The sequence below is a fragment of the Tympanuchus pallidicinctus genome, unplaced genomic scaffold, assembly GCF_026119805.1.
Source record: "Tympanuchus pallidicinctus isolate F22 unplaced genomic scaffold, pur_lepc_1.0 scaffold6, whole genome shotgun sequence".
Taxonomy (NCBI): domain Eukaryota; kingdom Metazoa; phylum Chordata; class Aves; order Galliformes; family Phasianidae; genus Tympanuchus; species Tympanuchus pallidicinctus.
In genome coordinates, this window is record NW_026294780.1 from 5,509,932 (window position 1) to 5,532,181 (window position 22,250).

The following is a 22,250-nucleotide window of genomic DNA, read 5'->3' on the forward strand; positions in this document are numbered from 1 at the left end:
GTAGTACTTTGTTGTTGCTTACCGATCTTGAAGCTCTAGCGCTCTTGATTTCAAGAATATTTGTTTTCTGAAGGTAGAGCCTTCAGGCCAGACATCTGGTCAGTATATTTGTAGGGAGTCATCTATTTTTAAGAGCCTGACCCAAAGTCTATTGGGTGTAATAGAAAGTTTCTATTAGGTTTTGAAAATGGACTTTGTGTGGAATCCATGATTTCTGAATCACAACACTAACAAATATGTTCCTGTCTTCACAGGACCAAGATTTTCTATTAATAAAGACTGTATTCTTTTATTATTTTTAATGTAAAAACAACATGAACTGTTGCCTTGCGTTTCTCTTCACAGTATATGAGTGTTATTTAATTGCTTTAAGTTAAAATCTTTTATTGGTTTATATAATCATGTCTCTATGTTAGTGATCTGTCCACAACATATCTCCATGAATATTTATTTTTGTGACAGTACATGATATTTTATGTGGGCTTTCGTGAGCCTAACAAAAACACGGTCATTTCAGGAGGAACAGAGGAAAGTTCTAACGTTATGCAATAATGCAAATTATGTAATTAACATTGAAATGTTATTTAATATAGGTGATTTGGAATGAATCACTATGTTAGGTAAATAATCAGTACTACATGATGGAATTCTGCAATTTCTGAGGTTGCTGGTGATTTAAAAAAGAAAAATGTATCTGCTCTCCATCACTTGCTTGGCTCAAGATCTAGTTGGAAATTAATTTAATGCCAAACTCCTGAGTTGCAAAATATTCTCCCAGAGCAAGACATTCAGATCCCACAAGAACTTCAGTAAGGTTTAGGTATCCAATTGCTTCAGGCATTTTAAGAAGTCTAACATGAACATTCAGGGCTTTCAAAGGGGAGATTAGTGCACTGTAGTCACCTCTTCTCTTTTTGTTATAGTTGACTTTAGCATATACATTTAACTTTCTAATTTCTAATTTGAAAGGAAAAATTTGGTTGAATGCACACATGATTTCGGCTGACAAATAAAAGCCTGATGTTCCATTGCTTTGCTTTCTGCATCAGTAATGTGCATGCTCAGCTCTTGTTTTTTTTAAATAAACAAAACATGTTTAAAGATGCAAATATGGCATTGCATAAACATCCTTTAAAAAAAACAAAATGTGCTAGTGGTAAAAAGGGAAAAAATGTTGTGACACCAAAATATAATACATTTTCTGCACAGGGAAAAAGAAGTGAAAAAGAGGTTAGCTAAATAGCTACAGAAGGATGGATACAGTTTAGAAAACTTAACCTGACAAAAAGTCAGAATAATGCATCTTCTAGTTCACTAATTTGCAACTGGTGTCAATTTTTGTTGTTGTTGTTCTTTGTTTTTTTTGTTTGTTTGTTTGTTTTAAGAGCATTTAGCATATTACAGCATTACAGTAGTGTAATCATCTAATACAGTCATTAAAATAGTGTTAGGATTTATTGAAAAGACTTCTATCTACATGAAGCTGCAGAAAGAACAGATGTAAACATCATGTAAAATTCCATAAACAGTAGTCACTGATTCATGTGAGAGATAGTTCTTCTAAATTGAATCAATCATTTTTTTTTCTGTGTGCTAGAAATTTCCAGATGTCCTTCAGATAATGCTTTTACTTATGTGTTCTTTGCAGTACTTAATGACCTTAAAACCACGTGAGTTAATACTACAATCACATCTTTAGTGACAACAGTACCAAACGCAATCTTGTCTAATTCATTAAAAACGACATAGCAACTACTTTCTCTGTTGCAGTTTACCAAATGGTTTGTAGTTTGGCCTACAGAACAGAAAAAGGCTGAAATGCAATTACATTTAGTGAATGTCTTGGCATGCACACAAACAGAAAAAAAAAAATTAGAGATTTCAGTATATTATTAGCCAATTGTAGGCAGATTACATTAAATACGTTTTGGTTTGAAATCTGTATGAGCCAATTTAAAATCAATAATTCTGAGCTAGTGAATAATTCAGAGGTCCATAATCCATAATTTGTAGATCGTCTGAGAAATCTCAGTCTCTTGACAGATTGCATAAGTCTCTATAATCTTCCCTCTTTGTCTACTGCAGAATAAAAGCTGTATCTGTAGGTAAGCTTGTGAAATATCGATATATTCCTTTGTGCTACCTACCCGCAGTTCAGCCATGTGGAGTGTGGGCAAATCCCTTGCATTGAACCATTTGCATGGAGAAGTCCCATGGATGCTGTCATGATTGGTCACACATAAAATTATTGTTGTGACTGAGTATTTGTAAGAACAAATCTTCAGAATAAATGTGAGATTTGAGGGTTAGGAACAAGGGAAGGTAACAAAAGTAAGCAGTTTTGTAGGTTCTTACTTACTTACAGATGTTGTGGATTGGTTAGGTTTAAACATGATTACTTATGTTACAGCAGTGAGGTCCTGAAAAGATCCTGGCCCACTGGATTAGATAAGATCCAGCTCCCCTCTCAGTAGCAGCTGCAGGCTGCTAAGACTATAGAATGGAGAGAAGAGAAACCAACCCAGAGAAGTGGAAAATCACTGGGGAACTTTCCCCGAGGGAAAGTTAGTGAGGAGGATTGCTGTTGACTCCAGCGGAACTTGGATTTCACCAGAAATAATGCTTTTCCTCCAGTCATACAGGAGGCTATGGTGAACTCAGGAACTGGTCTTACATGGATCTTATTCCAGTGTCTTGATTGCAGGATCGTTTTTCATCTGTACACTGCCATGAAGACAAATTAGAGCAATATTTAATTGAAGATGAGGTGAAAGAGAAGAGAGAGGAGGACAGGCAGGGAGAACAGGGAGAAATAGTGGAAAATAAGCAGAAAGACAGCTGGTCCTTTGCCCGTATGTGGTGGGTGATAGTAGACATTATGAGAGAGCTGAGCCTCTGGGACATGTTTAGAGCTGGAAAAGGTCCTCTGAATTTGGTTTAAAATGAATTTCCCACAGATGATGGGAAAATCTAGAAGAGTCGTATGAACAGTAACATGCAATATTAATTTGTTCTATAACCAGATTTTTTTTAACACCGATGAAGCATTCAGACAGATTTCTCAGCAGTGCTATCTTTATTAGAGAGATGACTGGAAATTATGTGGAGGTTTGCTAATCACACTGCACTTTACAGGTGTTAGCTGCCTTGGGTACCAGAGGCAGCTTGCCTGGGCACAGGTATCACATCACTGTGCTCCTGCTGACAGTACCCAGCCCTGCTAGTCCAGAGCCACCAAGAGTCATTCAATGCTCACATCTACTTAGCGCCCAGATTTTAAGCTACAGTCATCAGCTAGAGCTTTCGTTGTGCTTGGATAGCACTGCTGTCTGCCACAACGAAACGTATCCTATATAGATATCAGATTTCTTGTAAGAGGTTTATTTGTTATTTGAATTACTAATATGTCAGAAGAGCACCTTTGGGTTACTTCCGAGTGTCAGGATTGTATTCATTAAAATCTTGACTTTTGTTTGATGTTATCTCTGTCTTTCTAGTTATTTCCAAAGCTTTTTCTGTGTCTGGGATATCAAACGTTTTATGAAAAAGGAAATATCTCAGGCTCCATATGCTGCAGGTTCTTGACCCACTTCCTTTTTTGTCCTGAATACGATTTTTTTATCAGTAGAAGACAGATACAAAATTCAGCTATTGATGGATTAGGAAACCCAACTGGTTCTGCTTTAGTGTTTGGGACATTTGCCACTGGCTTTTCTGAGAGGCAGGAATAGGCCATGGTTTATTCTAACTTAATCTTTTTATAGCTTTTGGGTAAAATATTTTTTACACAAAGTGCAAAACAAGGTATTTTAATTCTAGGAGAACTTTCTATTGAATTAAAAAACTATGATTGACTTTCCTATTTTCAGGTTGTGAGCAGGATAACTCACCACTGTGCCACCACAAATAACAAATAATTTACTGAGCATATACTTAGGATTTATTTACTTTTTTCTAGCCAGAAATGATAACATATGCTTGGATCTATTTTAGTGTAAAACCAAAACCTCACTTATGGATCATATTTTCTTTTCAAAGCTGATACCTTTTCTGGGGAACTAGCATGTATTCTTGTATATCCACTGTGTTGCAGCATGACACTAAATCCAGAAGCGAATCAGAGGTATTATATAACCTGTTTTTTGCTGAACCCTGCAAGGTTTGAATTTTTGCTGTTATCATCCTTGAATAGAGACAATCCCATAGAATCTTAAAATCATAGAATCATAGAATGCCTGGGTTGAAAAAGACCTCAAAGATCAAAGATCAGGGGGTTTCAACCCCCCTGCTATGTGCAGAGTCGCCAACTACCAGACCAGGCTGCCCAGAGCCACATCCAGCCTGGCCTTGAATGCCTCCAGGGATGGGGCATCCACAGCCTCCTTGGGCAACCTGTTCCAGTGTGTCACCACCCTCTGTGTGAAAAAATTCCTCTTAATATTCAAACTAAACCCCCTCAGTCTGGTTTAAAACCATTCCCCCTTGTCCTATCACTATCCACTCTTGTAAAGAGCTGTTCCCCCTCCTGTTTATACTCTCTCTTCAGGTACTGAAGGGTCACAATGAGGTCTCCTTGGAGCCTTCTCTTCTTCAAGCTAAACCGTCCCAGTTCCCTCAACCTTTCCTTGTAGAAGAGGTGCTCCAGCCCTCTGATCACCTTAGTGGCCTTCCTCTGGACTACATCTTCCTTTCTTTTTTTCCCCTTTAACTTGTCTTTGCTGGAAATACACAATCGTTTAACTCTGTTGGAGTAACCAATACAGCCCACTTCTCAGTTGTATAGTAATGCATGAACACTACCAGCTGGCATTGCTCACTTTTCAGTTCCTCACCAGTTAGAACAATTTCAAATGTATAGGCTAAAAGTTTTGATGCCAGCTATTTGTCTTAGGCGGATTTATTTTTATTTAATATTTGTAATGCTAGATAAGAGAGTTTAAATGTTTTCAGATAAGAGCAAGAAAAAACATCATGTATTTTTTTTATGATGCCAAAACTGATGGCAAGTTTCTTTAAAAAAGCTCTTCACATGTTATCATATTTTGGAATTGGGACTTGATTACTGGCACAATGCTGCCTTTGTGTCAGAGATGGATGAAATCTTCACCACCAGTAGAACATTCCCATGCTGCATTGAAACAGAAACATGTTAAGCATTTCAGTGTGAAAACTGTTTTTCACTTTCTAACAGGTAAAGAGTTGCCTGTACCAAGCATGTCCATACTTGGGACTGCGTAGGTCTTGCTTTGATTCATAGCTGAGGCACAGCTGTGGAGACGGAAGGTGATTTCTGCACTCTCTGGACCTAAATGTCTCACAGACATGGCTGATGAGCTGGTGTAGCTAGTGACCTCGCATTGCTGCTGCCCATATCTCTCTGCACATGCTGGCTGCTGCCTGTTTAGATGTAAGGACAAAACCAATGCTGTGGTAAAGGGAAGACCCAGTCTGAATGTAGATGGGTCAAGACTGTAACTTGCAAGAGAGAGATTTATACAAGAAGCCAGGGTGTGGAGAACTGAACTAGAAGAGTGTCAGCTGAGGATTTGAGGGTTTCGAACAGTCAGGCTGAGAGGTTAATAGGGAAAGATGGCAGAAGAGTGAGTGAAGAGTGAAGAGTCAGATGAGAACCTTTAGGATGGGGAAACACTCAATGGCAGAACATTGGTGTTTTCTAATTGAAAGACTTTTAAACTATCAATGTAGCATATATTACTCAATCAAGAAATACAAAGGGAGCAAGTAGCAAGGAAGAAGTTGGGATTGGTAGTGAGGATGAAGAGACACACTTTATTTGGGACCTCATTATAATCTCTCTCTTTTGTTTAGCCTCTGACTAATCATAAAACTTTTACAAATTAACTTCCACCTATCCCCGTGTCACCTGTGGTGGAAGCTGAGCCAAGGAAGGGGAGGCTGGTTGGAGATTCCCAGCCCCATAAGGAAATCAGACTTGGACCGGAGGGAACAGAGAGTGGTGTGTGAGTGGAAGCACATGCAGGAGGCACGGTGAGATCCCATGGGATCAGGCACAAAGGACTAGGATAGCTGGGTAAGAAAATTAGGGACAGTGAACTCACTGTTTGCAGGGGAGAGGCAGATGAAACTGGTAAGAATGTCTGGGGCTGAACCTCTCCCCAGTGCGCACATGCTGCTCCTCGATGAGATTGATGTTGGGTCACCTGATGTTGGGGCAGGGGAGAGAGCAGAACGCAGGCAGGGACTTCTTCTTGGTGGTGATGCACTGGAACTGACTGCCCAGAGAGGTTGCGGAGGTCCCATTCCTGGAGGCATTCAAAGCCAGGCTGGATGTGGCTCTGGGCAGCCTGGTCTACTGGTTGGTGATCCTTCATACAGCATGGGTGTTGAAACTGGGTGATCTTTGAAGTCCTTTTCAATCCAGGCCATTCTGTGATTCTGTGATTCTAGGAAAAGGCAAGGGAAACCTGGGGACACTTCTGCTCTGCAGCCCAGGTCTCAGTTCTAGCAGCAGTGAACAAAACTACTTTTAGGTGTCCAGTCACCTCCAAAGTATGTCCATGCATGCCTAAGATTGTGTCCCACCACTGAGGACAGACAGATGCCCTGGTGTCTGAGGGTCTAGTCCCCTGGTAGGACTCTAGGTGCCATCTAGATCACTATAGTACAGCATAAAATTTAGGTGGTGGTGTTCACTATAGCATATTTAAGAGAGAATTAGACTGTGCTGATGTATAGCTAGAAAGATACACTGGTAGAACTTTTGGTGTATGCATGTACAATCTAGTGCAATTTGAGAACTCTGTTAGTGGGGAGGTTTGCCCTGTGTGCCTGCACTCGTGGAGGGAAAAATACAAAACCTGTTTGTAGAAAAGGCTTTGCTCTTTCCTTTGGAGTAATGCTTCCTCTTCATTTTTCCCCTAGAATGTGTCTCCTGCAAACAGCAAGAATTAGGTAAATGTGGTTATATATGTTCTTCTCCTGCTGTGAAGACATCATTCATGCAACTGATCTCTTGTACTGCTGACCAGCCCTCTGGGTTGCCGGGAATAACAGGCCGACATGTGGGGATGCTGCATCCAAATGTAGCTCTATGAGCTGTCTAGGAAGAAAGGCATTTTGATCTGCATCTGGAAGAGAGATTTTAAATCATACCCATGTTATTTTTCATTTAAGTGTTTTTGAGAGAAGTAGCTTTAAAACCTCCAAGTAGCTCACTGTAAATAAATCTTAACGAATGGAACACTTGTATTTTTAAATCTACAGTAGAGTTGAAGGATGTTTTGTGCAGCTGGAGATACGGGAATTACAACAGTGTTTACCTTCATCTGCAGCACAGGCAAGCATGATACAAATCTTCTTATATAAGCCAATAAAAATGTGGTGTGCCTGGGCAGTAATGCTTTCATCTCTCATAAACTTATACTTTTTAGATTCATTATACTGTTAAAATCACATAAGACGTGTTCATTGATGGATCCCAGATAGCTTCATTGGAAATTTTTATAGGCAGTCATGATAGATGAATGATTGCAGAGACAGTTCTCTTGAGTTACATTCATTCTTCGAGAAAAAATATCCTCCATTCTCTGTTGCCTACTGATTTTAATAAAATGATAAGTTGTTTTTTTTTTTTAAATGTTATAGCTAATTGATTAAGTTACAAATTACAATACATAAATAACTGTGGCACATTGAAACGTATTACTTTGTAATAAGAACAGTCACTCAGCATAGTTGCAAAATCGCACACCAGTGTGTCATTCTGGCAGTTTTCTACATGCATGCTGTCAGCCTCTTTCCTGAACATTTCAGTAACAGCTAATCAATTGCAAAGCAAAAGCTCATTCTCAGTTTACTTATTAATTCATTTCCTAATGCCATGGTCCTATCAGTGACACTTTTTTTTGTCTGAAAACAACCTAACTAAATCTGAGGAAAGAATATAAAGAAAGGTTATATCAGAACTGAGGCATTTGAAATTAATGGCCTACATGCTGCCTCTTCAAACTTCACGTGCACTCCAAAAAAAACACGGAGACTGACTAATGGTAATTAAAATCAGACAGATATTTGGTACTATTCTGCACTGGAAGAATAAGCAAAACCATTCTTAGTTCACAGTGAATAGGTAAGATGGAAAAAAAAAAAGAAAAGAAAAATACATACAAAATAGTATTGGATTAATTTAAAGAATTAAAAATAGAAGCAGCTTTCATTCTTTGAGTTACCTTTCAGGCCCTTGAGTAAAGCTGATGACATTTCTGGACAAAGGAAAATCAATAGCATACCACTTTTAGTACCTACTGAATGTTAGGTAGTTAATAATTAAAAAAAAAAAAAAAAAGAAGAAGAATATTTTTTCCTTGTGTCAGAAAAGCAGCCAAGTTCAGTTTTCTGTTGGCTATTGCTTTGCACACTCACTCTCAGAGAATTAAAATGGCTTCTCCTCAACTGAGAGAAAATGCCTTCAAATTGCAGAGCATCATTTTTTGAAAGCCTTGATATGAACCACGTCAAAGGTGTTCAGAAAAATCTGTCTTTCAAAGATTTTATTATTAATAGTATTTGATCTGCTCTTGAAGAGGAAAAGGGAATTGTACCAGCAGCAAACCCAAGTGAGAGTGGTTGTGCTTGCTCAAGCACTTGACCACATTTCTGCTCAGGGGAGTCAGTGCAGAATAGGGTCAGTGGGAGCAATGGTGGTCTGTACAGCCATTGCTTGCTGGCTGTGATTTGCACCATGGAAAGTTTAGGTTGGTCATTAGGAACAACTTCTTCTCGAAAAACACGATGAGGCTGTGGCACAGGCTGCCCAGGGAGGTGGTAGAGTCTGTCTGTGGAAATGCTCAAGAAACGTGTAGATGTGTCAGTGAGGGACATGGTTAGTGTACATGGTGGTGTTGGGTTGATGGTTGGACTAGATGATCTTGAAGGTCTTCTCCAACCCTAATGGTTCTATGGTACAGCTGAATAGCTGTAGCACCCACCCGCAGCATTTCTCCCTGGAAAAATTCCTCTATCCCTCTGTCTGACTCTGCCAGCAGAAATTTGTATGCTAACTGGAAGGCCTTATAGTGACCCAAAGGTCAAGGAGACCAAGAGACAGCATTTGGGGATCACATCTGCTTTGCTGTGCAGGGGCTGTTCTTTGTTCTTTTTCTGTCTTGGACTTCCAGTTGATCTGTGTTGCTGCTAATATACATCTTACAAACTGTTTTCCTCCTTTTCCAAGTTTTAGAGCTTTGGAAGGCAGGATAAGCCCCAGAAAGGTGCAAATCATTTCCTTGTACCAGCCCCAGTACTCACAGATGCAGTGCTGCTCCCATCTGCCTTCCAGCAGCTCATGCCAAACTCCATCTCTGCTAAAACTCACACTGCAGCTGGCTGAGACTTTGGTTTCCTCCCAGCCTTTCCTTCCTTTCCTCATCCCAGAAAAAAGGACAGCTCCAAGTTCCAACAGAGCTTGCCTCAGTATCTGTTCATCCATAAGCTTCACACCAGTGTTTAGTCCAGGCCTCTGTTTCAGATGTCATTGTATGCTACATCTGCAGGTTTTGGAGGAAAAGGAAGTGTTTTTGTTCCACAGCTGTGTGAGCAGTTGCACCATACATCAGAGTAAGTGCTGGTGAGGAATGAGAATACTGTGGGACACCCAGACAGACAGCCTCTAATTTGTGTCTCTCCATTATTAAAGATGAGATTTGTCATGCAGAGACGCCGCATCCGGTGACTGGGTTTTCCCATCATTCTGAGGGACCTGGGAAAGTGGCTGTGATGACAGAGATAACACCAGTCAGAGCTTGCATCGAGGCCAGGCGTGTAATCAGCACTTTGTTTCTCTCATTGATTTCATCAGCCGGCGGAGTGGAGGAAGGGCTTTGTTCATGTGTGCTGTGTTGCACCCAAGCCTTTCACTTGTTCTCTTTCCATTCTGCCTCTATGCTTTCTCTCCTTCCTTCCCCTCACTCACTCACTCTGTTTCTCCAGTTATCTTATGCTCCCTTCCTCACTTGCATTTTCTTTTCCATCTTACAAATGCATAACATAGGTTTATGCATTTTCTTTATGTCCTTTCACCATTTAATTTTCCCAATTTTTCATGCTCATTCTCCCCCCTGACTGCATAATGCAGCACAACAACAGCATGGCTAATCTCCGTTCCTACAAAATGTTCTTTTCCTCTGGACTGTGCTTCCTCACAGTGCCAGCCATTTTTGACATGCATGTCCATTAAGCAGCTGGCAGTCCATAGATGAATCTACAGGTGAAACTATAGGTATTAGCCATGCTAAAGAGATCTTGAAAGTACAACCTGTTCAACCTGAGCCGCAGTGGCTCAGCAAAGCCGTCTGATGGTTGAATCCTCTTGAAGAAGGAGAGATGCAGACAGACAGCATGAGTAATTTTAAGAGGGAATTTAATATCAGTCTGATGTCAGGCAGAGGTAAGTTAAAGGGTTTTTAATGGGCACATGAAGTAGTGTGAGGATGAAGCTGAGATCCTTTTATGTCTGTGTGCAGAGGAAGCCATTCTTCTGTATCACAGTCATGTGCATTAGTGAGAAGATAAATGGCCGGCAACATTATTCTCTATGAACCACGTATATCTGCATTTAAATTACAGAAGTGAGGTCCACTCGTGTGATAATTAAATTTTAATAAAATAAGAATAATTTATAACATTAAAATCCACTTTATAATTGAGTGAGATAGGTAACCCCCACACAGCTTCAGTACACGGTACAGTTCACACATTAGCTCAAGATTTTCTGCAAAATGCTGAAATCAACATTGCATGTGAGGGATGTGGGTGCCTATTTTAAGCATTGAGTTAGAAAATTGTGGTTTCTAGAAATATATGCAAAACTATTGCCAAAATAAGCATTCAGAAAGTTGTTTCAATATGCAGCTGCATATAAACACAGTAATTAATATATACTGGGTAAATTTACAACATCTTTTCTCACTCACAACAGTGAGATTGAAGTTGCAGATTTCAGACAAAGACTCAGCAGATCTTTAAACTGCAGCCAGGGCTCAGCAGAAAGCTGTCTGGGAGACCAGATCTGCTGCTTGGTTTGGTCTTGTCCCTGCTCCCCTGAGCTCTTTGATGGAGGGAGAGTTGTTGGGATCACCCTCCTCTTCCAGGTGGAATTATTACTGTTGAAGACCTGCAGTGTTGAATTCTGGCATGTCAGCAGAGGGTTAAACCAGCTTTTAATGTTTTCACTACCCTTTCACACCTTTCATTTATCCCTGTAGTCCTGCAGGTAGGGAGGGAAAGAGCCGTTCTACCCGACTTCTGGCAAAAGGAATGCAAGTGGGGATTTTGACATTTTTCTCAGCAGAAATCAGTCAGTGTCAGCTTTACACCTCACATGCCATCAGCAGTCATTCACTGCTCTAAATGCCATGTTTATCTTGTGCAGCAGGAGCTCCGTGCTCCTTCTGTCTAGCTTCTCCTCTCAAATAAATCAACTGTTTTTCCCTCTCTCCTCCAGCGGGGGTGATGCTGGTCCCTGAAAGGCAGACAGAGGATGGGTTTGAGGAGCACTTCGGCTTGAACTACTTGGGACACTTCCTGCTGACTAACCTCCTCTTGGATACGCTGAAGCAATCAGGAACGCACAGTCACAGCGCTAGGATCGTCACTGTCTCATCAGCCACCCATTATGTAGGCAAATTGCACCTGGACGACTTACAAAGCAGGTACCAATCCATGTCGGGTACTCAGTGATTTCCAGGATAAACTGTGGGATTTTTAGGGCTGAATTTTTTTGTTTTGTTTTTAATTAACAGTGCTTCTCAAGCAATTGCTTACAACTTGAGCAAAGCTTGCAGTCTCTTATTATGAACCTTGAAACCTTGTTTCCTTCCCAGTGCTCGCATTGCAGCAATGGCTATGGTGCTGCCTGGATTCCTCATTGCCTAATCATGGAGGTAGAGTAAGTGGGATGTTTTAAAATGGCAGGGGTGAATGCTAACAGGCTTCATCATGACGTGAGTTCTCTCCTGGACTGAGCAGGTGCAGAGCTCTCATCCTGCCCCCAGAAGGGTACAGGCAGATGCCTGTGGCTGCCTACCTGGGGCTGGCTGAGTGTGGGGCTGTGAGAGGGCCAAGGGGCCGGGCTATGGCAGGGCTGCCTGGACACACCTGCCTGTCTGCCTTGCAGCTTCCCCAAGCCCACATCCAGTCTGCCACTTCTTCCTGCTGGGCATCCTTGCCAGCTGGCACCTGATGCACCCTGCTCCATCCTCACATCCCTCATTCGTCATCTTCTGGTCCCCCTCCTCTGCCATGGCCCTTCTCCAATCTCCCCTGCTATCCTCCTCAGCCCTCACAGGCTAGCGAAGGTGAAGCACTGCAGATGCTAGATGTCCTTGTTCATTGCAGGAGAATTGGAGTAGATGGCATTCAAAGATCCCTTCCACCTCAAAGGATTCTGTGCTCAAGTCTTGCTTTTTGCCTGTGTCGCCCTCTGCACTTCCCTGAGAGAACAGAAAACAGGGAGATCATTGAGATCCCAGCACTTTACATGTGGCCTAGCAAAGGTCCATGGAGCTGCATGGCTCTATTCTTCCCAACTACTTTCATGTAGGAAAACTGTGAAGTAATATCTATGGGATGCTGGTAACATGAGGAATACATCAAATGATGTGGTAGATATCTCTGTGCAAAATTATTTAACAAAATGAGGAATGAGCAGGATAGCTGAGATAATACATTTTATGATTGTCACATGCAGTCACATGTGGAAGTGATGTGCTGATCTGACCTGACCTCAGATTAGATCTCTCTTCTGATGGACTCCAAAGAGTTGCTACTTTCATGAAGGTACCCTGGATTTTGTGTCATCTCCCTGCAGAAAATCTGTCTCAGTCCTTTGACAAGGACTTCAGCAAGTCTGTAGAGGCACCTGGCCTTTGGAACAAAGACTGAAATTAGATGGCCGGGCTGTTTTCAGTGCATACATTTTACATATGAATGCTGCACTAAGCATGTAAAACTTTGTGTTAGACTTCTGATTGCATACTACAGCATCAGTTTTATTACAAGCACATTGCTTAAACTCTGCATGGTTGTGGCAGTTTAATCTCTTGCTTGTAAAACGACTGCAGGAAATTATCCTTACTCTTCACTTGATGTCTATATTCATCATTTCTAATGTGCATGTGTTGAATGGCACCATGCAAGGGGACTAAGGAGAAGTGTAATTAGTATTTCTTCGGGGTAAAGTGCAGAATGCAAAATTAAATGTGGTTGTTCCATGGCTCTAGATAGCAGTAGTTTCTTTGATTATAGCAAAGCCTTGCACTGTGCCTCTTTAGACTAGGATCATCCTTATCTGCCATTCATTATTATTAACTCATATTATAAGGGAACCAGAGATGTTTTAATTAGAAAAATTCAGGCTGAGCATGAACATGACCAATCTTACGAGAAGAAAAAAATACGCACCGGTGAGATTTGCAGCTTTTGTGCCAAATCCTTCCCTTCTGAATTCCAGACCCAGAGGAGGGCAGACTGGCTAATATTGTGTTCTCTTTCCCATGTGGGTACTTTCAGTGCTTTGCAGGAGGCGGCAATATGTGCTCCCTCAGGCACCATGCACCTCAGTGGCTTCCAGAAAGGACTGTGAACTCAACTTCAAACCTATTCTTTGTTCAGGTGGAAGAAGACAGTCCTGAAGTTTTTAACCTGGCTGTTGATATGCCCCTGCGCGCGTGAAGAGTTTGCTATTTCATAAGTGGTCCTGCTGCATTCAGTGGGATTGCTGGTGCATTCAGGTACATTTTCACAGCGTGAGTGAGTGGTTTGGCAGCTCTGGAAGGATGCTGCAGAGTACCAAGGCATTGCTGACACTGTGAAGCCTTGGAGTCGCCTTGTGATTTAGAGTAGCATTTAGAAACTCTGATGGATGCAGTAAGGGTGTTCGTGGCAAGCACTGTGATATGACAGCATCCCATGGACTGACACAGTTTTCCAGTGATGGCATCCCTCATTTTTGTATCCTTTTAAATGCAAAATCTTCCTTAAAAAAATTGCACTGGCTTTTCCTTATCTTGACTTGTATTGACTTATTGGCTGTAGTTCATTTTGTAACTTGGGTCTATGTTCCTTGATTGATGGGAAGTCCTTACCTTGCAGGAAGGCAGCCAAACAATTTGGAGTCATTTGTTCACATTGGAGAAAGGGAGCTATACTCTGTGTTGGAGAAATTACCAGTGGCAGCAGACTGAATTTTTACCATACTCTTGTCCCATTATTTCTAGATTTTGGTTGGGCTAGTATCCAAACTGGAGGTGAGTAATGGTGGCAGAGGAGGGATCTATCCATCACATATGGCAAAGAAGGAAAGGCAAAAGGACTTTTAACATGAAGGAGAAAATAAACTGGTGCAGTTGTCTGCTTTACCACAGATTTTCTGTGCAGTCATTCTCCCACTCAGAAGACTCTGGGTTGACAATCACAGTTGTGGCCATTGCTCCCAGCTTGCCTTGCTTTTGCTTAATGTCCAGCATTTTGATCTGAAGCCAGAAGTCAACTGTATCACAGTAACTACAGGGCCACATCAAAACAAATAATTGTCAAAATATCTTAGCCAGGAACAGCATTAAAGGCAGTTTTCTGCTCCATGTTTCCTCTTTTGTTTGCGTTCTGCCATCTTATCAGTCTCATTTATCCTCTGTTTTCTCTTTTCAGATCCTTTTTGGTGGAAACATTATTTTAAATGTTCCTTGATTTTCCTTGCACACTCAATTATTTTTCTTTCTTTCTTATCTCTCTTCATGCTTGCCTGCTTGATTTCTGAGTTTGCAGTTTCACTTTAACCTGTATCTTGTCAGCTTTTTTTCTCTCCGTTGCCTTTTCCCTCTCTGTCTCATCTTTTTCTCTTCCTTCTTCATCTTATTTGTGCTCAACAGATCATATACGACTCTCCATTTCTTTTCTGCTTATCTTATCCCCCAGCCCCAGTCCCATTTCTCACCTGTGTCATTTTCCCTCTTTCCCACCTATCCTCTTCCCACACACACTAGTGAAAGAGACACAGCATGGGTACATCAAGGCAGGACAGAGCTTGTTCCAAACTGGCAAGGCATAGCTTGTTTCATGTGTGTTATTGAAAATGCAAAAGCACAAGAGCAATGACTGTTCTCCCAGTTCTTTTGCTGAAGGTTATACGAAGAACATCAAACACCTTTGTGGTCTTTTAGATCCAGACCATTTTCAACAGAAATCACGTGAGTTGACAGGGGCATCCCTAAGGCAAATCATTCTCCTTCATCCCTACTTCGAACACTGCTGTTTTTGAGGAGGTGAAAGTTTAACAGAAAAGCTATCTGCAAGCATTTCAGCAGTGGTAATCTAAGCAATTGCATGCTGACATTTTGCACCACAGTGGAACACCTTAGCTGTTATGTCCTTTTCTCCTCCTTTGCCTGCTTAAAATGCTTTCTAAAATGAGGAAAGTAAAAAGTGTGGCCATGACAAAATATGATCATCTGGCTTCAGAAAACATTTGAAGAATGTTGTGCCATCCCCTCCATTTGAGGTAGGCTTGAACAGAGCACAAGAGTTCACGGTGCTCTTACCAGGCTAGGAAGGAAGGCACTCTTTCAAGTATTCTACCTACCAAAGTAAGAAGGATCTTCTGGAAAGTGAACAAAAAAAGACCTTACTCCCTTTCCCAGGTTGTTGGTCATACTTGAACACGCATCCTTTCCCAGCGGTTAGCATCACTGTGTGTTCTGTCTAGCTCTTTCTCCATGACTAACGACTCCTTTCATCATCTTCTCTTTTTGCATGCCAAATAGGCTCTGTAATGCTGTGAATCATAAATTTATGAACTCCCCAGCCATAGTAATACAGCTACTTTTCTGGTTCACGTCGCCTGTATATTTAGGAACAGTTAGTCACACTTTTTTCTGCTCTCTTTTTTCTGCTCTGTTACTATGAAAGGAGATGACATTTTTTTTGTAACTCTCCAAGCTGCTTCAGTCCCCAGATGATGTCTGTGTTTCTTCACTGTAACCTTAGTGCATGAGTCATGTCAGAGACAACTGAGATTGAAGTGATAAGAATTGTGAAAATTCCCAGCTGTCACATTTGTGTCCTTACTGGTGTAAAAATTGGGCAAAAAAGAACCTGTGCAGGACCTGGGAGGATGCTGGGGAGATGAGGCAGTTCCAGTTAATCTCCTCTTGCAAAGCGTTTCAGAGAAACTGTCACACAGTGTGGAAAATCTGTCCTGCAAAGTGTCTGGAGGCTTCCTATTCTTCAGTAGTGTCCTTCATCTCTTCTTGAGCATATGTGGTATTTGCTGGTAAATGAAGTTGCAATTAAGTTTAGGGTTATGTCATAGAGATTGCAGAGATTTTGAAAATATTGTCCTCAGATAGCAACAAAAAATTAAAATCTCACATTATTTTTGAAAATATGAATCATTTTTCAGGCCAAATAGTGGTTTATTTCTAGTTTCTCTGTAATTACCCTTAAATGTACACTGTCATTCACATTGTTGATATATGGTTGAATCAAACTGAAATTGCAAACCTTCAATTTCTAAGCCATTCTCTGAGAGTAAAGTATCTTCATGGTTTCAAATGCCATTTTTTTAAAGGTGAACATGAGTTTAAATCTTTCTTTTGTTTGTCTGCTTGTTTGTTAGCTTGTTTTGGTTTTAGTTTTGGTTTGCTTTTCTTCTTAAGAATGGTTTGATGAGTCAACATTTTTTCATAACTGTTTTGTTAACTTCCCAGTTGGTTCTTCCCATACCTTTTCATGACTGATCTATCACTAGTAGTTTCTTAATTCTCTAGCTGGAAGACATTATGGAATGTAATATATCTTCAAATCAAACAAAAGCAAACATGAAGCTGATGTATTATAGTAATAGCATGGTAGTACTCTTTACTTTCTCTTTCTTTAATGATAAAGGAAAATTTGAAAGAGGAAGCAGAAGGGATTTTAAATATTACCCTTTTATTCGTTAATCCATTTTATGCAGTACAGTTACACATAAAGAGCAATGTTACTTCACTGATGCTTAATAAAATGCTATGAAAACAACAGATATTGTAATCATAAAGGATTATTCTAGTCAAAATGATAGATACGTGTAATTTTAGATTTTATTTCATTGGGGAAATATATGGGTGGGTGTTTTTTTTAGTTGTATTGTTAAAACAGCTGCCCCACAATGACTTCTATTGCATATTCTTGCTCTATTTGCAAAATAAATCACATTCCCTTGACAGAAACCAATACCAATTACAGTACACTGCTGTTTTCAGTTAGAAGTATAATTTCTTCTTCAGGTTTCCTACTTTTCACGCCTACGGCGTGGCAGTAAGTATTCCAGTGCTTAATACATCCATGTAAGTGCATTTCAGTCTTTCTTTGCAAAAACCTTGCGCTGTAAATGCAAAAGGATTTGCTGCTTTGGCAAATGATTCTTTGCTTAATTGCATGAGTACTGGCGAAGGCTCACATCTAAAATACTGTAAGTTAATTAAAAATAATAATTAAAAAATAGCTATTAGATTAGAAGACCAATTCTCTCTTCAGTTGAAAGTTTTAGTTCACAAACAGCATATCTCTTCCTCACGTTGCAGATCACAGGTGGTTCCAATCCATTCCTGCAGCTGGTAATGAAGAAATATCTAATTTGAGATGCCAGCTTTAGAAAGATTTATTTACATTTATTGGTATCTTTTCATTCCATTTAATCAAAATACTTTTAAGGTTCACTGGTTTTTGAAGAACAATAATACTGTCTGACTACTATCATGCCCGACTTCAATGTCTTCAGGGAAATTAAATGTAGCTACTTTATGTGTCAAAATGTTAAACTCCTTGTCTAAAAGGGATTAATGGTCTTAGCAATGCATTGTTAATAATGCTTAATGATTTAATAGGACAAAGTGTTTCTGAACTAGTTCAAAACTGTGACACGCTCGAAGATATTAGATGTACGGGTGTTCCTGCTATTCAACCTCTCTCTCTTTGGTGGGCTGAGCAGATGAAAACTCTTCCATGCAGTGCACAGGACAAGGATCTCATAGGCACATTGTTTTCCAGAACGTCGGGACGGTTCAGTGATAATGTGAAAGTTAATGGACTGCACCAGTGTGACAGAGAAGGCGAAAGGGAATTGCAGAGAGGACAGAGTGGAGACAGATTGTCACTCTTGAGAGGTGAAGGTTAGTTTAACATCTCCCTCTGAGCAAAACCACTGATGAAAGCGAAGTGAACCTTAAAAGCTTTGGAGTTCAGGTTGTGGGCAATTATTTCTTTTAGCATTCCTCTCAATTGCTCTAAATGCCACCAGCCTCATAATACCTTTTCAGCAGTACTGTCCTTGGAGCTGCATGGTGTACTTGGGGAGGGTGGTACAACTGCCCATGAATCCCCAGAATGATGTGTTAAGGGAATCAGACAAAATGCACAGTGTGCCACGCACACTTCTTGTCTGGGTTCACATCTGCTGTTGCTGATGGTTCTTCACAAGCACACATCTCTGATACCACAACATGCATTAAGGATTACAAGGTGAAATAGGAGACAAAGGCAGATTTCTGCCTCCGTAATTAAATATGATAGCACTTAAACTTTGCTCTAGTCTCCATCCTAGGCTCTATTCTTTCAGTGAAGCAGAACATTCTCTGTCCAAAAGCAGCATAATTACTTGAATACATCTGTGCAGAAACACCAGTCTTTTGTTTAAAGAGTTTTCTTTAGAAAACATGATTTCTATGAAAAATATACTTCCTAAATTAGATAAGGCATTGTAAAAGTCAAATACTGTAGCCTCCAGCAGTTTTAGCATTGCCAGAATGCCTTACAGTCGTCGTAGCTTCATTGAGACTGGCTGCACACAGCACTATTCCAGCCACACGAGATGACTGATGTGCCTGCGGCTCGCAGTGTAGCGTAGGAGCCCTTAACAGTGATGCCAGCTGTAATACATCGCTACAGAAATGCCCACGTGAAAGTAGGGGCTCTTCTCCTTTGCAACTTTTCTTTCATCGGCACAAAGTAGGGAGCTGGAGTCTGATTTTGATTACAGAACTCTGTTCATGGTGTTCCAGAGTGATGTAACATTGGGAGATCAAATAAATAGATAAATAAATAGATAGATTCCAAACCAAACCAAACAACTGTAAGGCAACATGGCAGAGAAAGTGATTGCTGTCTTTATGTCTTATGGAGCTTTGAGATAACCACTCTGTAATGCTGGCTATGGGCCACTTTGGATACTGGTACGTTCCTAGTTTCTTGCAGTTTGGGGAGAGGTTTCTGTAGCTATTGTAGCTTAAGGGGAATCCAAGCTAACACAGTGAAAAAAGACTGTGGCACAGCAATCCTCATGTAGTTGAAAGAGATGACTCACAGGACTGCTTTTACTGTATGAAGAAATTCTCCTGGCTGAGGCCCTCCATCTTCTGCCTTGCCATACCATGGGTGCAGAAAACTTCAACTTTTTAATCTCTCCTATACCTGTTGGCATTTCAGCTGTATTTCTTCTTTAACCTAGCTGACTTCCAACAGAGACTTTTCATGATGAATAGCTGACAGTCTTTGTGAGGTTGTTTCTCACAATGTTTTAATTTATGCACTGGATGCTGGTAAGTTTAACCTCTCTGAGTCTCTGATGTTCTTCTTGTCAGCACATAAAAAACCTGTAAAAAGTAGAAGTTGTAAGATTGTTTCAACAAACAAAAAAACAATTTTGAAATTATTTTTGAGTGCCAGAGTTGCTACTGTTATGTTGCTCCTCTGTTTTGACTGTGATGACACAAGATTTCCTACACAACATTGTCCTCATCTTGCAGGTGAATATGTACTTTGCTGTCTGAGTGCACATCCAAGCCACTTTTCCCCTGTAAGGCAGATCTGTCCTGCATCATGTCAAATATTTGCTCTTGCAGAACACATTTATCACTTTCCCAAGTGCAAGGTGGTGCAGTGAGTTCAGCCCATCACAGAACGAAACTTTACTTTATCTTCATATATGGGCCAATAAGTTTCATGCAATATACCTAAAATCTGCTAGCTACATTTCATAAACTGTGCAGGATTTGAAATGTCGGCACTTTAGTATGCATAACCACACTCTAGAATTCCCTTTCAGTCCCAGAATGAAAAGCTGGTCTGCAGAAGGCTACACCAACTTTAATGTGATTTTATCAAAATAGAAATAAGATTTGGAATTAAGTTATTACTGGTCCATTTTTGAGCCCTATGTGCACTGTTGTAGAAGCAAAAAATCACAGGAATACCCCTCACTCCCTTCAGTTTGAAAGCACTGTTGCAGGAGAACTGAAAATCTTTCTGCACAAATGTGTAGAGGGTGCCACAGAGCTCTTCTTGATATAAATCCAAGAGATAACGTTGAAAGACACGTGACAATATTTAATAACCTAAGATCCATGTTATCCAAGATATAGTATAAAAAGATACGTGCCAGTGATATTTCCCAATCACTCAAGAGAGGCACAAGGGCACAGAATGTAGGTCTTTGAGCCTTGTTCTGTTTTCTGGCTGCAGCAATGCAACAACTTGCTTACTTCTACTTATTTATTCATTCATTCAATGGAGATTTTTAATAGAATGAAATCATTATGCTCAAATACCACTTCAGATATTAGCCAGTACTTAACTCTGCACCTTATGAACGGACTTCAGAAAAATGCTTCAGAAGGGGCAATTTATTTCCTCCTTTATAAAGCACTATTATTTCTGAGAGAATGGAATTACAGTAATTACAACTTGAACTGATCATCAATATTTAAAATCAACAACAACAACAAAAAACTGACGCCCGTTATTCACAAACAGAAAAATTAGATTCTTTTAAATGTAGTGATTCTGCTCAGACTTTGAGATGACCAGCCTCTGAGTCAATGCTTCATACATTTTAGAAGTGTGTTAAGCGCAGAGAGTGGAGCTGCATGCAGCAAGGCAATGAACAGATCAGGAGGGCTCTTACCTGCCTGCCATTAGGAGGAGGGATCAGCCAAATGTCAATTATGTTTTGATTCCATCAGGATGACAGTAATGCCCAGAATGACAAGCTCCTGGTTGTTTTGCTTTTTATAAATATTTGTACAATAAAGACCTTTCTTCAGTAAATATAGTCCTTCAAAGACAGTAGTCTAATTTATGTTCAGTCTGCATTTCCTACATGCTGTTCCAAGGAGCTGGTCACTGAATGCTGTGTATTCGTACAGCTAGCCATTTCATTTACTAGACTTGTCTTCTTCCTTTCCAACATCAGAGGTTCCTGGAGGCCCTAATGCTTGAACCTATATTCATTCCAATTATAAGTGCTAGAGCATTCAGTGGGAGTATGCTGAGGGGTAACTATAAGGTAGGTCATAGTAGCATCAATTGTTAACAGGACAACTATGTACAAAACATAACTCTAATAAAATATGAGTAAGTAGAATAATAGAATCATCAAGGTTGGAAAAGACCTCCAAGATCATCTAGTCCAACTGTCCACCTACAAACAGTATCTCCCCAGTGGGCATGTAAGCATTTTATGTTTTAGTTCTGTTTTATTAATGCATGTGTGTTTCTTTCGATTTGCAAGATACAGTTTTTTGGTGGTAACGTGGTAATTTCTCCAACTTTCTCTTTTTTCCATCTCTCTGTATTATTTTTTATGACAAAGGAAAAATCACAGTTGATGAGGCTCAGCAAATATGTTCCTGGCGTAAATATATATAGTACTGTCAGGAAGTCTGCTTAAATCTATTAATTTATATTTAGGACTCAAGCTTTGCTTTGTTAGAGAAAAAAAACAACTTACGATAATCAGAAAAGACATACCTGTATTCTGCATTATATTTCTCCAGTTGTTTTAACGTAAACTGCAAAATCTTTCAAAAACCTTGTGCTGCATTCCCCAGAGAAAGGAAATTTAAGACTGTGAAATCTTTATGAGTGCTTAATAATAGTCTTTTATATTCTTGACTAAGTAGCAGTGATGATATATTGCAAGATTAATACATAAATCGTTAGGAGACTTAAGTCATTTTAATACATCAAGTCTGTGATTTGCTTAATTCACTGATTCATCCTAAGGCATACATTGAAATTTTGTGTGGCCTTTCATTATAAGCCCCAGCATGTCACCCACATTTTGCATCACTTGTCTTCTAATGGAGCGCATTGCAGTCTGGTTGTTCTGCAGTTGGATCTTAACACACTCTGCCCTCCAGGCGAATTAACACACGGGAAATTGGGGAGCGTGGTGACAG

General features: G+C 40.2%; 1 protein-coding gene across 1 annotated transcript in view; it reads left to right on the top strand.

The window, feature by feature from the left end:
* The window catches only part of DHRSX (dehydrogenase/reductase X-linked), a 161,103-nt gene that overhangs the window by 106,602 nt on the left and 32,251 nt on the right, over positions 1–22,250 (top strand). Inside the window, exon 5 of the mRNA XM_052664724.1 lies at positions 11,483–11,690. Within this exon, the coding sequence (XP_052520684.1) occupies positions 11,483–11,690 (208 nt within the window). The remainder of the gene's footprint in view (positions 1–11,482; positions 11,691–22,250) is intronic.